A 24,069-nucleotide genomic window follows, 5' to 3' on the forward strand; every position below is an offset into this window, starting at 1 on the left:
GCAAAAAATGAGTTAAATAGTTCTGCTTTCTCTCCGTTGCTTGTCACCTTCTTGCCACTTTCTCTCACTAGTAGACCAATCGTTTCCTTGACTTTTTTCTTGTTATTTTTTACTTTGTCACAAGTCTCATCTCATCTTCAGGCTTCAACCGTGCTGGGAGCAATGTGTGATCGCAGCTGTTTCTTCCTTTTAACTGCTAGTGAGGGTTTGAACTGATTGGTGAGCTGGCTGTGCTCTGATTGATGGGGTTTTGTGCTCTGATTGGCTGGGGTGTGTCCTGTTTGGGTGGGGCTTGGTGTGCTCAGATTAGTCTGAGTTGCAGGGGATTTGAGCTGGTGAGCTGCACTGCTACTGTTTGGCTTCATGGTCGTGGTCGTGCTACATCTTTGTAGTGGGTGTCAGTCTGCTGCATGTATGGATTGGAGGGGTTTGAAATGGCTAATGTTGCAGCTGCGTCTGGCTTCTGGTCCTGGTCGTGCTTCCTGATCAGTGTGGGTTTGGGTCTGCTTTCTGGTGGATGTGTGGTGACATCCTGTGTGGACCTCGTGAGTGTGGGTCTGGTGTCATTCCTCATGTTAAGGACTCGTTTGTCAACAAGCGGGTTTCAAATGGCTGGTAGGAGGAGGTATCATCTCGTTTGTTCATGCTGTGTGCATTTTCTATCTCGATGGCTAGAATAACTATCTCGATGGCGCAATCAGTTCAAACCTTCACTAGCAGTTAAAAGGAAGAAATACCTGCAATCACATTGCTCCCAGAAGCGAAGCTGAAGCCTGAAGATGACGAATGAGACTTAGTCGACGTCGTAAGACACTTCCAATTTTACGCGGAGAAAACCGAACAACCAAAGACCTATATACAAACACCGTGAAAACCTCAGAAAACAAATATATATATATATATATATATATATATATATATATATATATATATATATATATATATATATATATATATATATATATATATATATATATATATATATATATATATATATATATATATATATATATATATATATTTATTTGTTTGTTTTCTGAGGTTTTGCGGTGTTTGTATGTAGGTCTTGGTTATTCGGTTTTCCCGAAATTGAAGTGTCTTGGCGACGTTCGACGAAGTCTCATTCGTCATCTTCAGGCTTCAACCGTGCTGGGAGCAATGTGTGATCGCAGCTGTTTCTTCCTTTTAACTGCTAGTGAGGGTTTGAACTGATTGGTGGGAGCTTGGCTGTGCTCTGATTGATGGGGTTTTTTTGTGCTCTGATTGGCTGGGGGTGTGTCCTGTTTGGGTGGGGGCTTGGTTGTGCTCAGATTAGTCTGAGTTGCAGGGGGATTTGAGCTGGTGAGCTGCACTGCTGCTGTTTGGCTTCATGGTCGTGGTCGTGCTACATCTTTGTAGTGGGTGTCAGTCTGCTGCATGTATGGATTGGAGGGGTTTGAAATGGCTAATGTTGCAGCTGCGGTCTGGCTTCTGGTCCTTGGTCGTGCTTCCTGATCAGTGTGGGTTTGGGTCTGCTTTCTGGGTGGATGTGTGGTGGTGACATCCTGTGTGGACCTCGTGAGTGTGGGTCTGGTGTCATTCCTCATGTTAAGGACTCGTTTGTCAATAAGGGCGGGTTTCCAAATGGCTGGTAGGAGGGAGGTATCATCTCGTTTGTTCATGCTGTGTGGGCATTTTTCTATCTCGATGGCTAGAATGGCTATCTCGATGGCACCCAATCAGTTCAAACCTTCACTAGCAGTTAAAAAGGAAGAAATACCTGCAATCACACATTGCTCCCAGAAGCACGAAGCTGAAGCCTGAAGATGACGAATGAGACTTCGTCGAAACGTCGCCAAGACACTTCCAATTTTACGCGGGAGAAAACCCGAATAACCAAAGATCTACATACAAACACCCGCGAAAACCTCAGAAAACATATATATATATATATATATATATATATATATATATATATATATATATATATATATATATATATATATATATATATATATAGGCTTCCCATCTTACCATAGAATAATTCTGGGGGGCTTACAATTACATCTAGACTAAAACGTAAGAGATTAAGAACAAACGTTAAAACCAAAGATACATACATGGGGAAAGGGAAGGGATGGAATGGGGAGGGGAGCTGCTTTCTGTTGTTACTCAATCAACCACCTCCATTATGCTGTTCCTGCACTGGGCCCCAAACCACCTGGGAAAGCCTCATCTTTAGGCCCTAACAAAAAAGGAGGGGGGTTGGGGCCAACCTCACATCGGGCAAGATGTTCTAGAGGGCAGGAGCATCCGCTCTTTTCCAGTCCTCTGGTAGCTTCCTGGTGCTCCAGGATCTTTGGAAGATATAGTTCAGTGTTTCTGAGATCACATTTGCCAGTTCCTTTAGAACCTTGGGGTATAATCCATGTGGTCCCACTGATTTAACTCGTCTAGGGTGGACAGGTGTGCATTTTCTTGTCTATTTTAACTTGTGTTTCTAACTTGTTTTTTACAGTACTAGTTTTGATAGGTTGGACTGTTTTTTCCCTTGGTGTAAAAACCGATGCAAAAAATGAGTTAAATAGTTCTGCTTTCTCTCCGTTGCTTGTCACCTTCTTGCCACTTTCTCTCACTAGTAGACCAATCGTTTCCTTGACTTTTTTCTTGTTATTTTTTACTTTGTCACAAGTCTTAGTTCATTTTGAGCCTTAGCTTTCCTCACTTCATCTTTGCAGGCTCAGGCTATTTGCTAATATTCTGCCTTAGTTATGTGCTCCTCTTTCCACTTTTTATACTTGTCCTTTTTGACTTTCAATTTGAGATTCCTTCCTCTCTCCTTTTTAATATTAATTTTTTTCTTAAAATCCTAAAGTATTTGTGGAAAGGTTGATTCCTGACTGTTGAGGCTAGATTTCTTAATTGCATCTGTATTTTCACTATAACAGGCAGAAGCACGCCTTGCAGCCAAACGTGCAGCCCGAGCAGAAGCAAGGGATATACGCATGAGGGAACTGGAACGCCAACAAAAAGAGGTATTTACCATCAGAAGAAAATATTACTATCTTAAATTTATTAGTGTATATAAATAATAGGACTTCCTTTTTCTTGTAAAACAATGCAGAAAGTTTTTAAAAGAAAATATTACTACAGATATTCCTCAACCTAAGGATATAATGGAGCCTACCCTTGCAAATGGGAATGGTCGTTAAGTGAGACAGCCCCACTTTTCATCCTCCATCATCTAATCTCCCTGATGCCTTTGTTAAACAAACACATGGATCGTTGTGGCATGTCTCATGACTGCGGGAGGCCCTGGGAGGCCTATCACTCATCTGGGCCAATAAACAAGGCAGACAAGCAGCAAAAAGCTTTGCAAAGCCCAAAACTGGCAATTGGGGGAAAGACCCCAACTAGATTAGGGTCCAGCGTCAAGTTACAGTGCTAGAGAGGCTTCTAAACAAGCCTGTGACGTAGCTGATGAACCACATTTTGATTGGGCCTATGTCCTGATCAACTGGCCATTGGGAAACTGCAAACATCCAGCTGCAGCAAAAGCTGGGTCCCAAAAGGGAGTCAGACAAGCAGCAAAAAGATTTCCAAGTTTTTTGCTGTTTATCTGACTTCCTTTAGGATCTAGCTAGGATTATTCTAAAGGGAGTCAGATAAACAGTAAAAAGTTTTGCAAGAATCCAGCTTCTGCTGTGACCTGCCATTTGCTGCATGTGTTGTGCTGTAGCTGGCTGAAGTTTTTGAGCTAAACTTTTTCTTCAGCTCCCCAATGCAAACAACCAGCAAAAAATATTTTCTTTGCTTGCTTGCTTCCTTTCTTCTACTTTTCAACCTGGTGGTGACTCATCAAGGTAGGTAACTTACAGATTTTGGCACCATGTTTTCAGGCATGCAGAAAATTTAGCAAATGGGGTGATTAAAAGGGATAGACTAGAAGAAAAATGAGAGAGAGTTTAATTTAAGTACCTAATTGGGGAGGGGGGGCGTGGTAGGAGAAAAAGAATAACAAGTTCCCCCAAATTTTTTCCTGTTTTCTTTATTGAACATAGGGAGGGAGTTATGGGGGTTAAGCAAAAAAAAAAAAGGGTTTGTGAAGTTCCTTCTGAAGCTGCCGCTTTTGCATGTGGGCAGCTGGCTTAAAGTCTAGCAAGAGCTAGGAGTGGTCTGCAGTCTCCTGACAGCCAGCTGATCAGGGCAGAAAGCTATGAAAACAGCTGCTGTTTTTGCAAGGAATTGTTGGCATGCTGAAAATAGCAGCGGTTTTCAGGAGGCATGGAGAGCAGGTCCAAGTGCTGTGGGGTCCCAGTGGGGTTGAATGGGAGGGGGAGAGAAGCAGGAGGGTGCTGTAACATCCTTTTGATCAGAAGTAAGGGCGAAGAGGCACTATAGCAGCCGTAACTTCAGAACAAGCTCATATGTAGCTTTTGGGGGGCATGTTATAATTCAAATGGCCATTAAGTGATCAGTTGTATCTTAAGAACTCTGTATAGATATATTTATAGTATATTGAATATGTTCCTCGATAGCAGAAATGTGCAGTGTTTTCAGTGTATGTTATATAAGACAAATTCCTTGTGTGTCCAATCACACTTGGCCAATAAAATTCTATTCTATTCTATTCTATTCTATAAGGTGCCATATATATTAGTAAGTGAATGCCTATGCATTTATTTGTTTGTGCGTAGACATATGCATGGCAACTCCATTGTGTGGTAGAAGAGGACAAAGAGGATGTTTGTAGTACAATAATTCTAAGTTACTATAACAGTCATAAGATTGCAAAACTACAGAAGGAACCACTTCGTGCTGGAGAAATCAAGCGAAACAAAAACAGCCTGCGCAAGTAATTGCTGAGAATCATGCAGCGTATGGGTTGTCCCTCATGATTTAGAATAACATTTCCATATTATAAAAATAATTTATTTATTTTGTGCAATATGTATTCAGAATCTGGGATAATACATTAGGATTTATGATAGTTTTTAACAATGGATTCATTATTACTAATGTAATATTACTATTGGAACTTCTGGTCAGTTTTGTCGTTGCAGAATTGCAGTATTGAATTTAAATAATCTTTAAATTGCTAGTGTAATTCTGCTTTACCCTTTAAAGTATTACCTTTTAAAAATCAGATTTTCTACCTTTTTGTAGCTTTCTCAGCGTTCTTACGATAGAAAATGGGGACATATCCAGAGGTGGATGGTAGGCCAGGATTGCGTGTTTTGTGGTGCTTTTGTCTTGGAAAACTAATCTGATTGTGGTGTTTATTTCCTAATATTTTAGTATATGAAATTTCATAAAAAATAATGTGTCATGGTGAAAACTTTTAAAATGTATAAATATATTTACATGAAAAATACATGAAGTTTAATACAAATATGAGTATAGAAGAATCATAATTTGGCTAAATTTCTTGTTTAAATATTAGAATTTTAAGGGCATATCCCAGAGAAATGCATTGCCAAAATTATTATTTAGTGTTATTGGATCATGTCCAATATTATATATATATATATATATATATATATATATATAGATAGATAGATAGATAGATAGATAGATAGATAGATAGATAGATAGATAGATAGATAGATAGATAGATAGATAATTTCAGTATGGGATAAATGGAGGAAATAATTTTACATTACCACACATCTGTCTTGTGTAAACTTAATTAAGACAGAATAAGTCTAATTTTCTGTGGCTACTCTTTCTTTAGAGAATGTTTTGAAACAACAATTTCTCAGTATTATATACAAGGTAAATTATGTTGTATGTTAATTGAGCCTTCTACGATATGAAAAACTGATATATGTATGTATGTATGTATGTATGTATTTGTTTTTGTAGGTTTTCAAGGGTAGAAATATGTAGGTCTTGGCATATTCTTTTCTAGGTCTTTTCCCGTGTAAGGTTGAGAGTATCTTGGTGACGTTTCGATGAGGTCTCACTCATCATCTTCAGGCTGGTGCTTTCGGCTTCGTGCTTCTGTGAGCAAAGCGTGATTGGAGCTGCTGTCTCTCTATAAATACTGGTGGGGAGGTGGGGAGTATTCCTGTGAGCGGGTTGGTTGGCTGTGTGGTTGCATCTTGATTGGTAGATGGAGTGGGTGTTTGCAGATTGGTCAGCTGTTTCGTAGCTCCTGTGTGGGTGTGGTCCTAGTCTTTTGTAGGCAGGAGTTGTCATCCCATTTGTTCATGTTGTGGGGGTGTTTCTCTATTTCGATGGCTTTATTTTGATGGCTCTATTTCGAAGCCATCGAAATAGAGAAACACCTCCACAACATGAACAAACGGGATGACACCTCCCGCCTACCAGACATCTGGAAACTAGCCTTAGTCAACAAACGAGTCCCAGCCACGAAAATTGACACCGGACCCAGGATAATACACAATGCCACCATCAATTATCCTCACCAGATTCAAACCCAAACCTATCCCATAGACAAAACACAACCACCATCCAGAAGCCAGACCATGCTGGCACCACTGGCTGCTGCGCCTTCCTCCGATCCCCACACAAAGCAAGCTGACACACACCAGGAACACATGACAAGATCTCGGACTCAAAGCCAAACCAAAACCTGGGATGCTGCATCACAGCCACCTGGCTCAAGACATCACATCACAGAACTCCAGAGGCCACAACACCAAAGCTCAGGAACAAAAGACTAGGACCACACCCACACAGGATGCTACGAAACAGCTGACCAATCTGCAAACACCCACTCCATCTACCAATCAAGATGCAACCACACAGCCAACCAACCCACTCACAGCAACACTCCCCACCTCCCCACCAGTATTTATAGAAAGACGGCAGCTCTGACCACGCTTTGCTCACAGAAGCACGAAGCCGAAAGCACCAGCCTGAAGATGATGAGTGTGACCTCGTCGAAACGTTGCCAAGATACTCTCAACCTTACACGGGTGAAGACCTACATACCTATACCCATGAAAACCTATGACAAGAAATGCGTATGTGTGTGTATATGTATGTAAGTATGTGTATGTATGTATGTGTGTGTGTGTGTGTGTGTGTGTGTGTGTGTGTGTAGGTCTTTGGTTGTTCGGGTTTTCTCCCGTGTAAAATTGGAAGGGTCTTGGCGACATTTCGACGAAATCTCATTCGTCATCTTCAGGCTTCAGCTTCGTGCTTCTGGGAGATATATATATATATATATATATATATATATATATATATATATATATATATATATATATATATATATATATACATACACACACACACACACACACACACACACACACACACACATATATATATTTATGTCAAATGACTCTAAGTAAAGACATATTTTATGTGACCTAATAAATGGATCAATGTGATTCCTTACATAAAGTCATATATGAGTAATTATGTCATATAATATAGGTCTTTCACCTATATCCTTTGTAATTTAACTCTGAATTTTAATGATAAATGTACTTAATTTAAAAACTTTTTAGTATTCTAAGTGGGAAGCACATGTGTATTTGCTGAAATATTTCACAGTTAAAAAAGCAACAATTCTCCCTTAGGTCATCTTAAAATGTACTTCTCCTATAGCAGTGATGGCTAACCTTTTCTGGCCTGAGTGCTGAACGTGTGCTCGTGTGTGCATGTGTGTGCCCCCGGAACTCCCCAAATGCAATGCATGCGTGCCCCCCGCACGTGCCACGCCCCCTGCAGGCATTTGAGGCCCCCCACAGTGCCACACCCCCATGCATGTGCATGAGGCCCCTTGCACACGCCACATTCCTGCACATGTACACCCCCCCACATGCCCCACCCCCACGCATATACACGCAGCCCCCCACATGCGCCCTGCCCCGGTGCATGTGCAGCAGAGACCTGACGACCAGCTTGCCAGCTGGAGGCATGTGTGTATGTGCAGCGGAGCTAAACTGGGGAAACAGCTCGCGTGCTCATAGAGAAGGCGCTTTGTGCCACCAGTAGCACACGTGCCATACGTTCACCATTACAGTCCTATAACCTATTTAGTGAAAAATTGCTTATCCCTGATTTGACTCAAATCCAGCATATTTTAATCTAAAAAGTATATGTAAGTATTATACTTACATTTTTTAATTAAAATTTTAAGAAAATTAGCCATTATAAAGACAAATAATTTTATGCTTGAAAATTGCTATCCAGGGCATGTACCAGAGAAATGCATTGCCAAAATCATTATTTATATTTAAATAAAATTATATATAGATAATGTTTCCCATAAATAACATTCTTCTGTTGCATTAAAAACAGTTTGATAACAATTTAGGAAGATCTCTATAAGCCATACTCAAAACTTTCATGGGCTGAAAATTATATGCTTTTAATCTCTGTTTTTATTATAGAGCTAGTTATATATTTAGTGTAGAGGTTTTAAAATGTCAAAATTTATATTGGTTATTGAGCCAAGTGCTATTCCTCTGGAGATAGCTATCAAATTTTGTAATTCATGTATGTTTTCATAAGCCAGTTATCTATACCTTTGTAATGTAATATTTATTTTCATCTGTTTATATAGCCCAATAAAGTACAGATTAGATTGGTTAATTTAATGGTTTAATTAAAATATTTTTGATTAATTAAATAGAATTTTTGCAAATGCATTATTACTACAAGAGCTAATAAAATATAAAAAGCTAAAAACATTTTAAGAGAAATTAATTCTCTAACAGAAAAAAATGACACGTGTTTAATTGAATAAATATGCCTTTTTATGTTTGACCAATATTTTTTTTAAATAATGCACATTTAATATATAAATTTAAAACATTACATTTAAGCAATTAAATTAAAATTAATATATTGGATTGTTATAATGCATTCAAAAATAATTAGATAAAGTAATGTAAATTGAAGCTTGCAATGCACATTTGTATGAAAACTAACTTCCATCATTTTAGTATTCTCTAAAATCTCTCATTTTTAAAATAATTTCTTAGGAAAATTCTGAGAAGGCTAGCCATTCATGTCAGTCCAGGCGGCGGCCATACCTGGTTTGTACTAAAGCTAGATTTATTTTAAGCATAAATTCAGTCTTTATCTGTTTTGATTTTCCTTTTTATGAATGTTTCTTTATTATTTAATTTTTTTTATTAGGGAGTTGGTGATTTGGTATCCTCTCAAAACATTGCTAGTCACAGGGTTAGTATTTAAATTTTATTTCAATAAAAGTAATGCAGTGAGGGTTTTTTTTTTTACTACTATGGTTTAGAATTTGAGTATGCTATGAGATTATTAATATATATGTATGGTAATTATTATGCAACACAGAACTGAATATAGAATGAATTTTTGATCATTTCAAAGATAATTCTTTAAATAGAAATATGTAATTTCTTAGAATAAATTTTTTTTAAGGACTTGTGGATTGAAATACATGATGATGTTATTTCTTGTTTAAGCTTAATATTTTCTAAATTCAAGATTTTGTCAGCATACTAATTATCTTGCATGGTTTTTAAATCTGCATGGGTTATCTACTGAGCTGCAGTTTGAAGTGGGGTTGGAAGAACATTGCTTAAAGTTAGTTTTAGTTAGCATAAATGTTCTGTAGTTAAAGGATATCTAGAAATTAAGAGAAGGGGATAAGTTAATGAAGTATTCTCATTTATTAATAATAAAAATATGAATTATTATAACTACACTGGGGCCGTTACACTGTAATTCACATTTTACATTAAACATAATGTGATATGTTTGGTTTTGACTTAGAATATTGTATGAACGGATCACTGTGGCTTGTCAATTATAGCTTACAACTTAATATGTTTGAACCAATTACGTTAGTCAGCAATCATGGGTATTCATACCATGGTTTGGCTTAATGTGCAAACTAGAGCTATGCTTAGAAAGAGGTGCTTTGCAAAATATATTAACATGAATAAAGTATGTGTATGCCTGTGAAAATACACTCTTTTGGGGCTTTGTATACCCAGTACAAAGACAGTACTGATAACTTCGAATACTTTTCAATACAACTGCAAAAATGTTCACAAGGATGTATCTATGCAGAAAGGATTCTTTATTCTAATATGCTCTGCAAATCACCTCTTCTAAATGCTTTGCATAGCCAAACTTACTAGTGCATTTGTAATCCTTTAATAAGAAAAGAAAAACACTCTGGTCAAAAGGGTTCTCCATGAAAATATTCTATGAATTGGAAAGTGAATTGTAATTTTTAATTAAGAGTTTTTGGATAAATTAAAATAATATATTGCACTGTGGATTTTTTTTTAAATCAACTCAATTTAAATCATAATTTAAATCATGATTTAAATCACTAATAAAATGGCTTGATTCAAATCAACTTGATTTAGATCATGATTTTTAAAGAGCAACTGTCATATCTGTCCCACAGCAGCTCCTCCTCCTTTGACCTGCTGTTGACTCACCAACAGTCCCAATATTGCAGAATATACAGCCTCATGCTATATAACTAAGCTCCATTTCATGCTGAATAAATTAAATTATTAATGTATCTTAAATAGAAAACTATCTTTAGATAGATTTTTACTCTAAAAGTATTTTATTAAAATAAATTTGATAAAAATAAAAAAAAATCCAATTTAAATAAAAAAATCCAATTTAAATTTTAAAAATCCATTTTAAAAAAATCATCATTTTTTTAATCCACCCTGGTATATTGTAGTAGGTGACAGAGGCAGTAATTCTGTATTCATTTTCTTATAATTAATTCCTTTTGAACATTGAAAGTTTAATTCTCAATAGATAAATTTTCCAGATGTTGGAGTGTCTAAATAATGCACTATGCTGTGAAGGGCTAGTGAGAATAGAAGTTTTTTTTTTTAAAAAAGGCATTAACTTTCCTGTATAAGATATAAAACTGTATGCAAGGTATATATATTTAAAAGTAGTTAGTTTTTATAATAACTCCTATAGGCAACTCCTATAGATGGGGAATTTACTAGTAGTTGTAGCTGTCAAAAGCAAACACTGGAAACATCAAGATGTAAGGAATTTGATTATCTGCATTCACATGTAAACTCTTAGGTACATGCTTTTAAAACAAAAAACAAATCTGTTATTCAATTAAATCATTTCATAATTTCCAGCTAAAGAGATAAGGAGCTGCATATGTCCTTTACATTTACTCTACTCAGCAAATTAAGAAATTATCCTTAAATAGTTCCCACCTTGCATTTCACTTCTCTGGGCAGTCAGCTGGTTCAAGTCCAGGCCACGTTGAAAGTTTAGGAAATTTGAACAAGTCTAAATAGAGAAATCTAACAGCAGCTCTTCCTGTTGTCCTTGGCATCAGCTTCTGTCCATCATCACAATCATCCTTCTGCTGCAGCCACCCTTTCATCAGGGGAATTTTTAAGTTAGCAGAACTTAAGTCTGAAAATACTCTTTCTCTGCTGATGAGCCTTGTTTCAAGGAACTAGGTATTTTCCTTTCACCACATAAACATTGAAGTAAACATTAATCTTGTAATATTAATTCGTTTAAACTTCCAAAGAAAAGATTAGTGTAGAAATGCATTATGTTGGGAAATATGATGGGAAATAAAATGATGGGAATTGAAATCATGAGCATAATGCTTTAGGTTAATATAAAACTGCTATAAACGTTTGTTTAGAACTACAATGAGTAAAATTTACCACAACCATTTTGTTCTGTAATGATACCAATTTTTGAAGTTCATAATTTTTCATAACTTTGTTCTTAAGAGCCTTTCCTTGGATGAGAGTGGGTCCCACAGGAATAGACCAAGTAACTCCAGGAAAAGAGATCTAGTGGTTTGTATTCAAGATTAGCATGATGTGATTTGGTCATATAACACTTTGTTATGCACTAATAATAGTGACATATTTTAATGAAATTTTCATTGTGTGAACTGTGTGCACATGAGAAAGATAAAAAACAATTTAAAAATACTGACTTTAAAACCAATGGTTATTGCACGAGATACAGGGGTATTGATTAATCTAACTAGTAAATCAGTAAAAAAGTGAGTTGGATAAATATGAATAGATATGGATTAAATTTTTGCTTATATATAATGTTGTCTTTGAAAAATTAGTGTTCACGAAATATCTGTAAAGTTGAATTGTGTGCATATTATGTAAACTATACATATGAAAATAAGTATTTTTATCTCTTTACTTACTTTGACTATTTCTAATGGATTGTAGGTGGTGACATCTCCTTCCCCAATCCTCCCTGCACTTGTGCGCATGTTCATGTGCAAACACGCACATACAGAGACATGCATCCCATACATTCTATTCTGCATTTGCTGCCCTTGCACAGATGCAAGCATTCTGCATCCTCTTTCCCTGCCTTCCCGAAGCCACACACATTCATATGCCTCATGCCCTTATTACCGGGGCTCCAAGCATACATACATGGACATACTCACAGACACACATTGCACCCCATGCTGTCCTTTGTGGGTCTTCTTGCACTTACATCCAGTCTATGCTCTCTTTTCCAGTCTTCCTGCACTCCATACACACATTCACACCATTAGCACTTTCCTCCCTGAACACATACACAGGCATGCACCATGGCTCCTCTTTCCCATGCTTCCTTGTAATTGCATGCACACACCCTTCATACTCTTTTACCATCTCCTTGGGCTGGCACACACACGGATGCATTCCACACTTTCTTTCTGTCCTTCCCAGCACTCATACCCTAGCATCCTTCTTCCAGACCTTTCTATGCTTATATGAATTCCACACACTACATCTCCTTACTCCATCACCACCTGCCTGGCCTCTCTCACCTTCCTGTGGCATTCTTTCACTTTTTCCCTGGGAGTTCCTCTGTTTCTTGCTTATATGTAATTTAAGTTACAATATCACATTACAATGAATAGAACAATTAAATTTCTAAATTACTTTGAAATATTTTAGAGTCATTCAGTCAGAATTGTTTCTTCAAAGCAGATCACAATTTCAGTTCATAAATCAGAGTGATTTAATCAAGCCTGTCAAATTGAAACAAAATTCAGATCTCCCCAGAGCCCTAGAAAATCACATAACACCTTTGTTCAGTTTTTAAAATTTTGATTTTAGCATTGCTTTCATCTGTGTTTGCTCTTCTGTGCAAATACATAATAAATATGTAACTCTTAAACAATTTCTTCTATTTTATAACATCTGGACAAGGCAGTTGGTATTTATGGAAGTAAAAGAATGATACAGTTCTTTTGTGCATCAGGAATCACAAGTGTGCTAGTAAACCTATCTTGATGAGAAAGTTTACATTTGACAGACTTCTTGTTAGACATACATAATTCTAGCTAGAGACTATAAGTCTAACTGGAGTCGATACATTCCTTCTGATATAGCTTTCCTACTTTGATGAGGATGCAGGTTTTTTGCTGTGAGAAATTATAAAGTTCTGACTAGAATTGTTGTATTTCTGGATCAACTACTTTACGTTGTACATCCAATATGAAATTGTAGATGTATATTTTAATAGAATTCATTGCCAAATAGGGTTGGCAAGTTTTTCTGCATATTTATTAATTTATTGAATTTATATTGCTGCCTATTCGCCCATGGAGACTCAAGGCGGCTTACAGAATATAAAACCACATTTAAAACAATAAAAACTAACAAAAAGAATCAAATAAACTAATATAGTACAATATAACAAAATCGGCAAGAGATAGTCCCTCAGATAACTTGGATCCATGCCATATGTTTTGTGCATATCTTCAAAACCAATTGTACCAAGATTTTTCTATGTGTATAACATAATAACAGAGTTGGAAGGGACCTTGGAGGTCTTCTAGTCCAACCGCCTGCCGAGGCAGGAAACCCTACACCATTAACTACATCATGAGTTAACTACATCATGAATTACCTTGATAAGCATCTATAATTTCTGCAAACTTGCAATTTTAAATGTTACTATTAAATGTTTGTCAGTTTATTATTATTATTATTATTATTATTATTATTATTATTATTATTATTATTATTATTATTATTATTATTATTATTATTATATATTGCCCAAAGGAAAATACAACAATTCATTATGTTAATTGATTTGATTTGATCTTAATTAATTTTGCTTATGAATATTTTTTTCAGATGACCATGTTATAATTTAAAATTCTTTATATGGCTAATACTTAAGTTGATAATTATTTGTTTAGATGATAATTACAGAATGTTCATAATTGTAACTTTTATAATTTTTACAGAGCCATATTTACAGTGATTCTTATGGTGGGAAGAAGTCTTCTAGCTCTCGTAAAGATCTGTTGGTTAGTGTTCTCAATTAGGATTTGTTACAATACCTCTTAATATTTCTTACATGTATGCTTTATTGTTTTTAACTTATCTCAGTGAAGGATACAATTAACTTAAAAAACGGGAATAATCTGTAAGTCATCATATAACCTAGGGCTGTGTAGTTTGGAACCAAAGAGGAAAAGAGTTGAGTCAATGTAAACATATATAGAGCTATAGAAATATTAATAAATATGTATGATGCTAATGATATTGTCAGCTCATAAAGCATTCCAGGCCTGTTTTCTGGTTGCCATTAACTAGGGCACCTTTCGGAAACTTCATAGACATCATGCTGAATCCTGACCTAAAGCTTTTTGGAAGCCAGGATGTTCCTATAAAACTAATGTACCTTGAAAGTTAATATTTTTCTCTTTCTCTAAAACCCAAAGTGGGTTGTAGCTACAACTTTAATTGTATTCAAAGGTAAATGAATTGTGCTAGATAGATGGGAAGTTCCAGGACATAAGTTATTGGTTATAACTATTTAACCAGCCAGGATTTGATCGGAAGCATCACAGTGATACAGTCAGAAATTAGCGGGCTCTCATGAGCCTGGCAAAATTCCTGGCTGATGAACTGCTGTCGGGGTCTTCAGACCAGATCTGTCCTGTAGGGACGGAGAAGAAGGAGAGGCACCTCGGACGACCAAGAGGAACAGGCAATTTCCTAGAAGGTCGGAGGAAACTGTTCAACTCGATGGCGGGGGCAGCGGCCATAGCGACCACCACAAAGCTTGGGCAACCGGACTAATTTTTGAGCAGGAGCGGTGATTTGGATGGAGTACTGGTGAGTGATTCACCAGCTCACAGGAAAAAAACATTTTTTAAAAAGTGTTAAAAGGTGCCCCAGTGAAGAAACAGCAGCCAATGGGCATTGGGGAATGTTACTGGAGAGAGAAGAACAAATCGGAAGTTTAAAGTGCTAAAGCCTGAAACGGAACTTGATCTTTGGTTTAGAATTTGAATGGAGATAACTAAATTATTAGAAGAAAAAACCTGAAGTAGCTGTGAAGAGGATTGGAAATAACTTTAAAACTTTTGACCATTGGAGGAAGAACAAAGAAAAAAAAAATTAAAAAGCCCTGCAACAGAAATCTTTTAATTGGCTTTGGAATTGGATTTAAATGGGAATTTGGGGAACATAAAATTAAGAAGAAGATGGAAATTGGCAAATATTGGCAACGTGGATTTAATAAATAAATTGGATATTTTCTTAGCCTGTTGATTGGAATTGTGGATTGGAGAGAGACATCTACAGGTGGAAAGAAACATTACAACGTATCTTTGAAAAAAAAACTGATAAGACCGGTGGGAACTTTTGAGGAGGATTTGTTTTTGTTTAAGCTGTTTGATCTCGATAACAAAAGAAGGTGGAACATAATTAAACTTAAAATTGGAACAGTGACAACCCAGAAACAAAAAATGACACAGGTACTAACTGAAATGATTAAAATGATGTATATGTCACTCAAAGTGGAATTAAATGAAATGATTATAATGATGCATGGAAAGCCTAAGCCTGATGAAGTAGGGACTGTGTTAGAACATACCCAAGTGGACAAAGAAACCATGAACAAGAAACAAGAAATTAGTACTAAAGACAAAGACATTGATTATGAAAAATTAAATGATTATGTTGGGAGTAACAATGAAAAAAAAAGAGGAGTTAGGAGAAAATTAACTGAAAAAAGGAAACAAATAAAGGGAAGGAAAAGGAAAGGGGAAAAGGTTAGAAAAAATGTGAACTTTAAAGATTACACTGGGATTAATAATGACAAAAATAGAGGGGTTGGAAAGAGATGACAAGGAGAGAAAGAAGAGAAGAGGCAAAATATAAAAAACTCAAATGATTACACTGGGATCAACAGTGGTAAATAAGAAAGGTGAAAAAGGGAAAAAGGAAGAGTGCAGATGGAAATACAGGGCAAATTAGGAGAGTGAGGGACCTTAAAAATGGGAAAAGGGAAAAAGAAAATAAAAGAATGGGAGAAAGGGAGAAAGAAGTAGTTAATGGATCTATACTTATAAATGAGTGCTGGTGAGTTTAATAATAATAATAATAACAGGCAGGAAACCCTACACCATCTCAAACAGATGGTTATCCAACATTTTCTTAAAAATTTCCAGTGTTGGAGCATTCACAACTTCTGCAGGCAAGTTGTTCCACTGATTAATCGTTCTGTCAGGAAATTTCTCCTTAGTTCTAAGTTGCTTCTTTCCTTGATCAGTTTTCACCCATTGCTTCTTGTTCTACCCTCAGGTGCTTTGGAGAACAGCCCGACTCCCTCTTCTTTGTGGCAACCCCTGAGATATTAGAACACTGCTATCATGTCTCTCCTAGTCCTTTTTATTAAACTAGACATACCGAGTTCCTGCAACCGTTCTTCATATGTTTTAGCCTCCAGTCCCCTAATCATCTTTGTTGCTCTTCTCTGCATACAGTCTTTCTAGAGTCTCAGCATCTTTTTTACATCGCGGCGACCAAAACTGAATGCAGTATTCCAAGTGTGGCCTTATAAAGGCATTATAAAGTGGCATTAACACTTCACGTGATCTTGATTCTATCCCTCTGTTTATGCAGCCCACTGTGTTGGCTTTTTTAGCAGTTGATGCACACTGCTGACTCATATCTAAATGGTTGTCCACTAGGACTTCAAGATCCCTCTCACAGGTACTACTATTGAGCAAGGTACCACATATACGATACCTGTACATTTTGTTTTTCTTTGCCTAAATGTAGAACCTTACTTTTTTCACTGTTGAATTTCATTTTGTTAGATAGTGCCCAATGTTCAAGTCTGTAACTTGAGCCTATCTTCTGGAGTGCTGGCTATTCCTGCCAGCTTGGTGTCATCTGCAAATTTGATGAATTCCCCATCTATCCCTTTGTCCAAGACATTGATGAAGATGTTGAAGAGTACTGGGCCTAAAACAGAGCCTTGGAGTACTCCACTGCATACTTCCCTCCATGTGGCTTTAGTTCCATTGAGGACTACACGTTACGTTACGGCTGACACGTTATGTCAGCCAGTTACGAATCCATCTGGTGGTGGTGCTGTCTAACCCACATTTTTCTACTTTATCTAGTAGTAGGTTATGGTCTACTTTATCAAATGCTTTACTGAAGCCCAAGTAAATTATATCGACAGCATTTCTCTGGTCCACTAATTTTGTCACTTTGTCAAAGAATGCAATAAGATTAGTCTGGCATGATCTGTTTTTGACAAACTCAAAAATAACTTTTGGTTATTACTTTGTTTGCTTTTAGATGTTCACTGATTCGTTGCTTGATTATCTTTTCCAGAATCTTTCCTGGTATTGAGGTCAGGCTGATAGGTCTGTAGTTTCCTGGATCTGTTTTTTCCCCCTTTTTTGAAGATGGGAACTACATCAGCTCTTTTCCAGTCCTCTGGCAGCTCCCCTGTGCTCCAGAATCTTTGAAAGATATAGTTCAGTGGTTCTGAGATCTAGTCTGCCAGTTCCTTCAGAACCTTGGGGTGTAATCCATCCGGTCCGGGTGATTTGAACTCGTCTAGGGTAGACAGGTGTTCACTTACCATTTTCTTCCCTATTTTAACTTGTGTTCCTAATCTGTTTTTTGTGGAGCTGTTTTTGATAGGTTGGATTGTTTTTTCCTTTTGTGTAAAGACAGATGCAAAATATGAGTTAAGTAGATCTGCTTTCTCCCTGTTGCTTGTCATCTTCTTGCCACTTTCTCCAGCAATGGGCCAGTTGTTTCCTTGACTTTTTTCTTGTTTTTAACATGTTGGAAGTAGCTTTTTTGGTTATTTTTTTACTTTTGTCGCTAGCCTTTGTTCATTATGAGCCTTAGCTTTCCTCACTTCATCTTTACAGGCTCGGGCTATTTGCTGATATTCTGCCTTAGTTATTTGTCCCACTTTCCACTTTTTATACTTGTCCTTTTTGCCTTTCAATTTGTCAGATAGTTCTTTATGCATCCATGCTGGTTTCTTTTGAGATCTATTATTTTTAATAGATGTGATTGCAATATTTGGAATGTCTTTGATTGTAATAAAGGGAATTTAGCTAAAACATTTGAAATTATATTGTGAAGATGAAAATTGACTTTGCTTATTGTTTAATATGAAGAGATTGGAATTGAGAAATAGAATTGAATGATTTAATGTTATATACTTAAATGAATTGTAGTAATATATTTGATTGTAGTATTTTGAAACCTGATAAAAAAGAAATGGGAAAAAGGAAAGGAAATGGGTTATACATGTAAAATTGTATGAATATTAATACCTAAAATTGTAATAGTGGAATCTAGGGAAAATATTTGAAATTATATTATATTGAGAAAAGGGAGCAATGGGAAATTTTTTGAATAAAATGATTTATATGTATTTGAAAAAGGAATGGAAAAATGGATTTATTTAAAAAAACTATTGGAATTGAGAAATAGAATTGAACTATTTTAATGCTATATGTTTAAGTGAATTGTAGTAATATATTTGGAAGTGAATTGTAGTAATATATTTGAAAGTAGTAGTATTTGGAAAATTGATAAAAAAGAAATGGAAAAAGGGAAGGAAATGGTTATATATGTAAAATTGTATGAATATTAATATCTATAATTGTAATAATGGAATTTAGGAAAAGTATTTGAATATTGTGAAAAGGGAGTAATGGGAAAACATTTCGATAAGAGGACTTAGAGTTGGGGTTAGGTTTTAGAAAAATGATTGACTTTAATTTAAAGGGTTTCAACTCGAAAAAAGTAATGGGGTGGAGGTGGGGGGAAGAAAAATAGATTAAAATTAGAGATTATGGTGAATGGTAATATTATTTACATACCAGAAGAAACAGAAGGAAAATAAAATAAAAAATTAGAGAGAAGGAATATTATGGCAAAAAGTGAAATATATTAATTGGAAAAATCTAAAAGTGGTACAAATTTTGACTGGGCCAATACTCTGTTCAGAAAAAATGTATTGTTTGTTTGTTTGTTTTTAAAAAAATAAAAAACTTTTCTATTAAAAAAAACTATTTATCCAGCTCAAGTGGGTGTAGCATATACCATGTTTCCCCAAAAATAAGATATCCCCTGATAATAAGCCCAATTGGGCTTTTTAATACATGCACTAAAATACCCTCCCTGAAAATAAGCCCTCCTAAACTACTTAACATATATGCAGCTGGTCCTTCCCATTTCTTCTGGTTACTTGCTGTGTAAATAACTGCGTAAATAACATGAGAAGAGGAGGCAAGGCCGGAGGGGTGGGAAAGAGAGGGGGAACGCACTTCACACACTCTTACCTAATGGCCATTCCTGCAATCCTAGCCACCATACCCTTTCTGTCACACTGATTGCCGCTACAAAAAGAGCGGCAGGCCCAGCGATGTGCCTCACGCCCCACTCCTTACCACTCCTTACCTACCATCGACTCCAGCAAAAATGAGAGAGACAATGGGGAAACAGAAAGGAAAGAAAAGAAAATGGGAGAGGAAAAAGAGAGAGAAACAGAAATGAAAAGGCGGGAGGGAAAGAGAAAGGAAAGAAAAGAAAGAAAGAAAAGAGAGAAAGAAAAAGGGAGAGGAAAAAGAGAAACAGAAATGGGAAGGAGGGGGGGAAGAAAAGAAAGAAAAAGGAAAGAGAAAGAAAGAGAAAAGAAAGAAAGAAAGAGAGAGGGAGAACAAAAGGAGAGAGAAACAGAAATAAGAGGGAGGGAGGGAGAGAAAGAGAGACCCGTTTCCCACACACAGGGAAACCACAGTTGCAAACCCTAAACCAGGGATGAAATCTAAAAATTTTCCCTACCGGTTCTGTGGGCGTGGTTTAATTGGTGAGCGTAGCTTGGTGGTCAGATGACTTGGTGGGCGTGGCCAATAACAATAAATAATAAAAATAATAAACAAAGTATAAAAAAACAATAAGAGGTACCAAAAACCAACTTTCACACTTTACACACACAGAACACAACACAACATAACTGACTCACACACAATGAAAAAGCAGCTGCACTTCACACTTCACATAGCCACAAAAAGCTCAAAAACCAACTTTCACACTTTACACACACACAACTAACACACACACACACACACACACACACACACACACACACACAATATACCACATACAGCTTTCTGAGATTTTGTGTGTTTGTGTAGTTATAGTGAAACACTACAGAAAAACACCAAATCTCAGAAAGCTGCACAAATATTTTATTTTATTATTTTATTTTATTGTGGACTTCAAATCCTCAGCCAGCAAAGCCAGCCAGTTGATCACCGAGGAAATAGATTAGCTGAGCGATTGATTCTGTCTGGCTGAAACTGAAACTGCTTTCGGGCTGGAAAGAGAGCCATGCTTTCATCAGTAATCAGGTAAGTGCCTTAGAATCTCTACTCTTACTTGTAGAAAACATGTTTTCTACAAGTAAGAGTACAAGTAAGGTTCTGCTGTTTTTTACTTTTAAAGGCCTGTTTTGGCTGAAGCAAAACCAGCTTTTAAAAGTAAAAAAAAAACCCTCTGCAGATGGTGCGGCTCAGCAGAGACAGGGGGGGGCGGGGCCAGGTATTTTTGCTACCGGTCCTCCGAACCAGCAGCCGCCATCGCTACCGGATCGTGCGAGCCCATCTGATCCGGGAGCATTTCACCCCTGCCCTAAACCCACACACAGGGAACCACAATGCCAAATCCCAACTACTACACCCCCAGGGTTTTGGATTAATGGATTTATTTTGACTCTGAACAAGATGAGTTCAAAAAGAAAGAGCTACTCTGTGGAGTTCAAGAAAGGAATTGTGTAGGATTCTCAGGGCAAGAATCTGGCAGCTTTCTGCAAAGAGAAGATGTTGAACCTCCGTATGATCCATAAATGGAAAGTAGAGTACACTAACTTCAGTCAACAGGTGCAGGAGGGAAATGGTAAGAAGCGCAGGTGTGGATCAGGTTGGCAACCATTATTTCCTGAACTTGAAGACAGCATCTCTGAATTGATCTCTGACAGGAGAGCAAAGGCTTTGGTTGTACGTGTCGTGTCCCACTCCTCCGCTGACGGCCGGGTCAGGGAAATCCGAATCAGGCGTGCCTCTGCAGCTCTGCCAAAGTCCTAGCAAAGTTCTCAAGGCAGGCAGGAGACCAGAAAGTGACTTCAGCAAGATAAGGTAGACTTTGCCTGACTCAGAGAATGCCAGAAAGCAGATCCTTTATATAGGCCATGGGGTGTGGCTCCATGACTCAGCACTTATCCAGGTCTGCCCCCCCTTCCTTCTGTTGACGCCGCCTATCAATTCTCCTGAAGCGAGGGTCACTCCAGTCTGCAGCTGTTGGTAATTGACCTTCCTCAGGCTCACATGCTGTGGGGGAGGGGGAGGGGTCTAGTTGCTCCATTTGCCTGGGCATGGAGCCAGAGCTGGGGGCTGGAGGCGCTTCTTCTTCGGCCTGTCTGGGCATGGAGCCAGGGCTGGGGCCGGGAGGCATGCTAGGACATTCCTCAGCGTTCGGAAGCAGATAAGACGGGCCCGGCTGCGGGGAAAGCGGACGAGGCACAACAGTACACGGGGTGATATTCAAGCATTTGCTCTTGCAATGGCAACACAGTTGGAAATTACCCAGGAACAATTCAAAGCCTTTTAACATTGGCATGATAGCTTCATTCAGTGACATGAACTGTCTACCTTGCTTTTCAAGCTGGAAGATTCCGAACCTGTGAAATGTGCACTTGCATTCAAGTTGTTCATTGATGGCATTGACTTTTCCAAGTACAACTCTGCAACATGATCGCCATCGATGAAACTGCAGTGTTTACGGGCCAAGGAACTCAAACAACAATTGATCAGAGGGGCGCAACATCGATTTATATTCCCACAACGGGATATGAAAGCGCACATGTGACATGCATATTGGCTATTCAGCTGGATGGAACCAAAGTCACACCGCTAATAATCAGCAAGGGCAAGAAAGAAAAAATTGAAAGGGTTTCAGGGATTTACGTCCTAGAAACTGAAAAGGTCTGGTGCACCCAAGGAATTATCAGGAAGTGGGTGGAGCTAATGCTCCCACTTGTTGTGTGAGGTGGCCAAAGTGGCATGGTAGTTTGAGATTCAGCCAGCACTCATGGTGCCAAGGATATGAAAAAGTTTCTTGCCCAGCACAGGATTGATCAAATTATGATACCTGCAGGAATGACTGGCTAATTCCAGACATTGGACATCGCTATTAACAAGCTGTTCAAGGACTATCTCCACATCCAAATAAATGAACACATTGAACTCAGAATGGTAAGAAACCAGCGAGGGAATTTTGTGAACCCTGGCCAGTCATAGCTTGTGAATTGGATCAAGATTGCGTGGGATCAAATAAGTGACACCTATTGACACCATGCAGTACAAGCAGGCTACATGGACAGGAGGTACTCTTAAGGAGACTGCTATCGCTAAGCATGAGTGATTGGGACCAATGGTTTTGAACAAAATGGACTCACAAGAAACTCAGACTGGAATTCAGGATATGGACAGTTTTGACAATGTTATAGAAGATGATGACATGATTATACTGGAATAAATTGTTGAGTTTGAATAAATCGATTGTTGTAGCATACATGATCATTGTGGTTTCCCCGTGTGTGAGAAATGGATCTCTCTTCCCCTCCCTCCCTCTCATTTCTGTTTTTCTCTCTTTTTCCTCTCCCTCCATCTCTCTTTCTTTCCTTTCTCTCTCCCCATTCTCTCTCTCATTTCTGTTTCTCTCTTTTCCCTCTCCCTCTCCCTCTTTCTTTTCTTTCCTTTCTTTCCTTTCTCCTCATTCTCTCTCTCATTTGTTTCTTTTTCCTCTCCCTCTCTTTTCTTTCTTTCCTTTCCCTCTCTTTTCTTCTTTCTCCCTATTCTCTCTCATTTCTGTTTCTCTTTTTCCTCTCCCTCTCTTTTCTTTCTTTTCTTTCCTTTCTCTCTCCCCATTCTCTCTCTCATTTTTGGTTCTTTTCTTTTCTTTCCTTTCCTCTCCCTCCCTCTCTTTTCTTTTCTTTCTCCCATTCTCTCTCATTTCTGTTTCTCTTTTCCTCTCTCTTTCCTTTCTCTCTCCTCATTCTCTCATTTGTTTCTCTTTTTCCTCTCCCTCCCTCCCTCTCTTTACTTTCCTTTCTCTCTCCCCATTCTCTTTCTCATTTGTTTTGAGTCTCATAAAGACTTATCTTTTGTGTTACACCACTCAGCAACTGGGGCAACCAAAGGTGGGCATCTCCCCAGCATTTTTGGCACTCACCCACCTCCCATCCATCCTTCCACCCCTCCATCTATTCCCCTCACCTGCAAACTCCTGCCTGCTTCCACCTCTCCACCAGGCGACCCCCAATAGCCCCAGATGCCATGCTGCCAGCCAACAACCAGGGCAACCAAAGGTTGGGATCTTCCACACATCTTGCTTCTCCCCCGCTGCACCTGCCACCCCCCCCCCTTGATAAAGAACTGTGGAAAAGGGAGCCAGATGGGTACGGGCTTTGGGCCCATGCTGAAGCTTTCCACCTTTGGTTGCCCCGGTTGCTGGGTGGTGGTGCAGCATCTGGAGCTGCTGGGGTTTGCTCAGCAGAGAGGCAGGAGCGGGGCAGGAGTGGGGCAGGAGTTTCCAGATGAGGGGAGGGATGGGTGAATGGGATGTGGGCAAGCACCAAGAACACCAGTGAGATTCCCATCTTTGGTTGCCCTGGTTGCTGGGCAGTGGCACGGCACGAAGAGATGAGTCAGCAAGGCTTGTGCCGTTGCACGTATGAATGGCAGCACCGCCACAAGGGCACCAGCTATGCCGGTATGATGAAGCTTGC

General features: G+C 38.1%; 1 protein-coding gene across 24 annotated transcripts in view; it reads left to right on the forward strand.

The window, feature by feature from the left end:
* Nucleotides 1–24,069, forward strand: part of LRRFIP2 (LRR binding FLII interacting protein 2) — a 175,849-nt gene that overhangs the window by 40,867 nt on the left and 110,913 nt on the right. For 12 of the 24 annotated variants that reach the window (XR_009154807.1, XM_058179881.1, XM_058179878.1 and 9 more), the window contains exons 3-8: nucleotides 2,928–3,014; nucleotides 5,146–5,196; nucleotides 8,946–8,999; nucleotides 9,103–9,147; nucleotides 11,697–11,765; nucleotides 14,192–14,254. Coding sequence is in view for 23 of the 24 variants with exons in the window: in XM_058179881.1 (XP_058035864.1) it covers nucleotides 2,928–3,014; nucleotides 5,146–5,196; nucleotides 8,946–8,999; nucleotides 9,103–9,147; nucleotides 11,697–11,765; nucleotides 14,192–14,254 (369 nt within the window). In the remaining variant the exon portion in view is untranslated. The remainder of the gene's footprint in view (nucleotides 1–2,927; nucleotides 3,015–5,145; nucleotides 5,197–8,945; nucleotides 9,000–9,102; nucleotides 9,148–11,696; nucleotides 11,766–14,191; nucleotides 14,255–24,069) is intronic. The other 12 variants (XM_058179884.1, XM_058179899.1, XM_058179900.1 and 9 more) reach the window with 5 other exon arrangements.

The sequence above is a fragment of the Ahaetulla prasina genome, chromosome 4 (assembly GCF_028640845.1).
Source record: "Ahaetulla prasina isolate Xishuangbanna chromosome 4, ASM2864084v1, whole genome shotgun sequence".
Classification (NCBI taxonomy): Eukaryota; Metazoa; Chordata; class Lepidosauria; order Squamata; family Colubridae; genus Ahaetulla; species Ahaetulla prasina.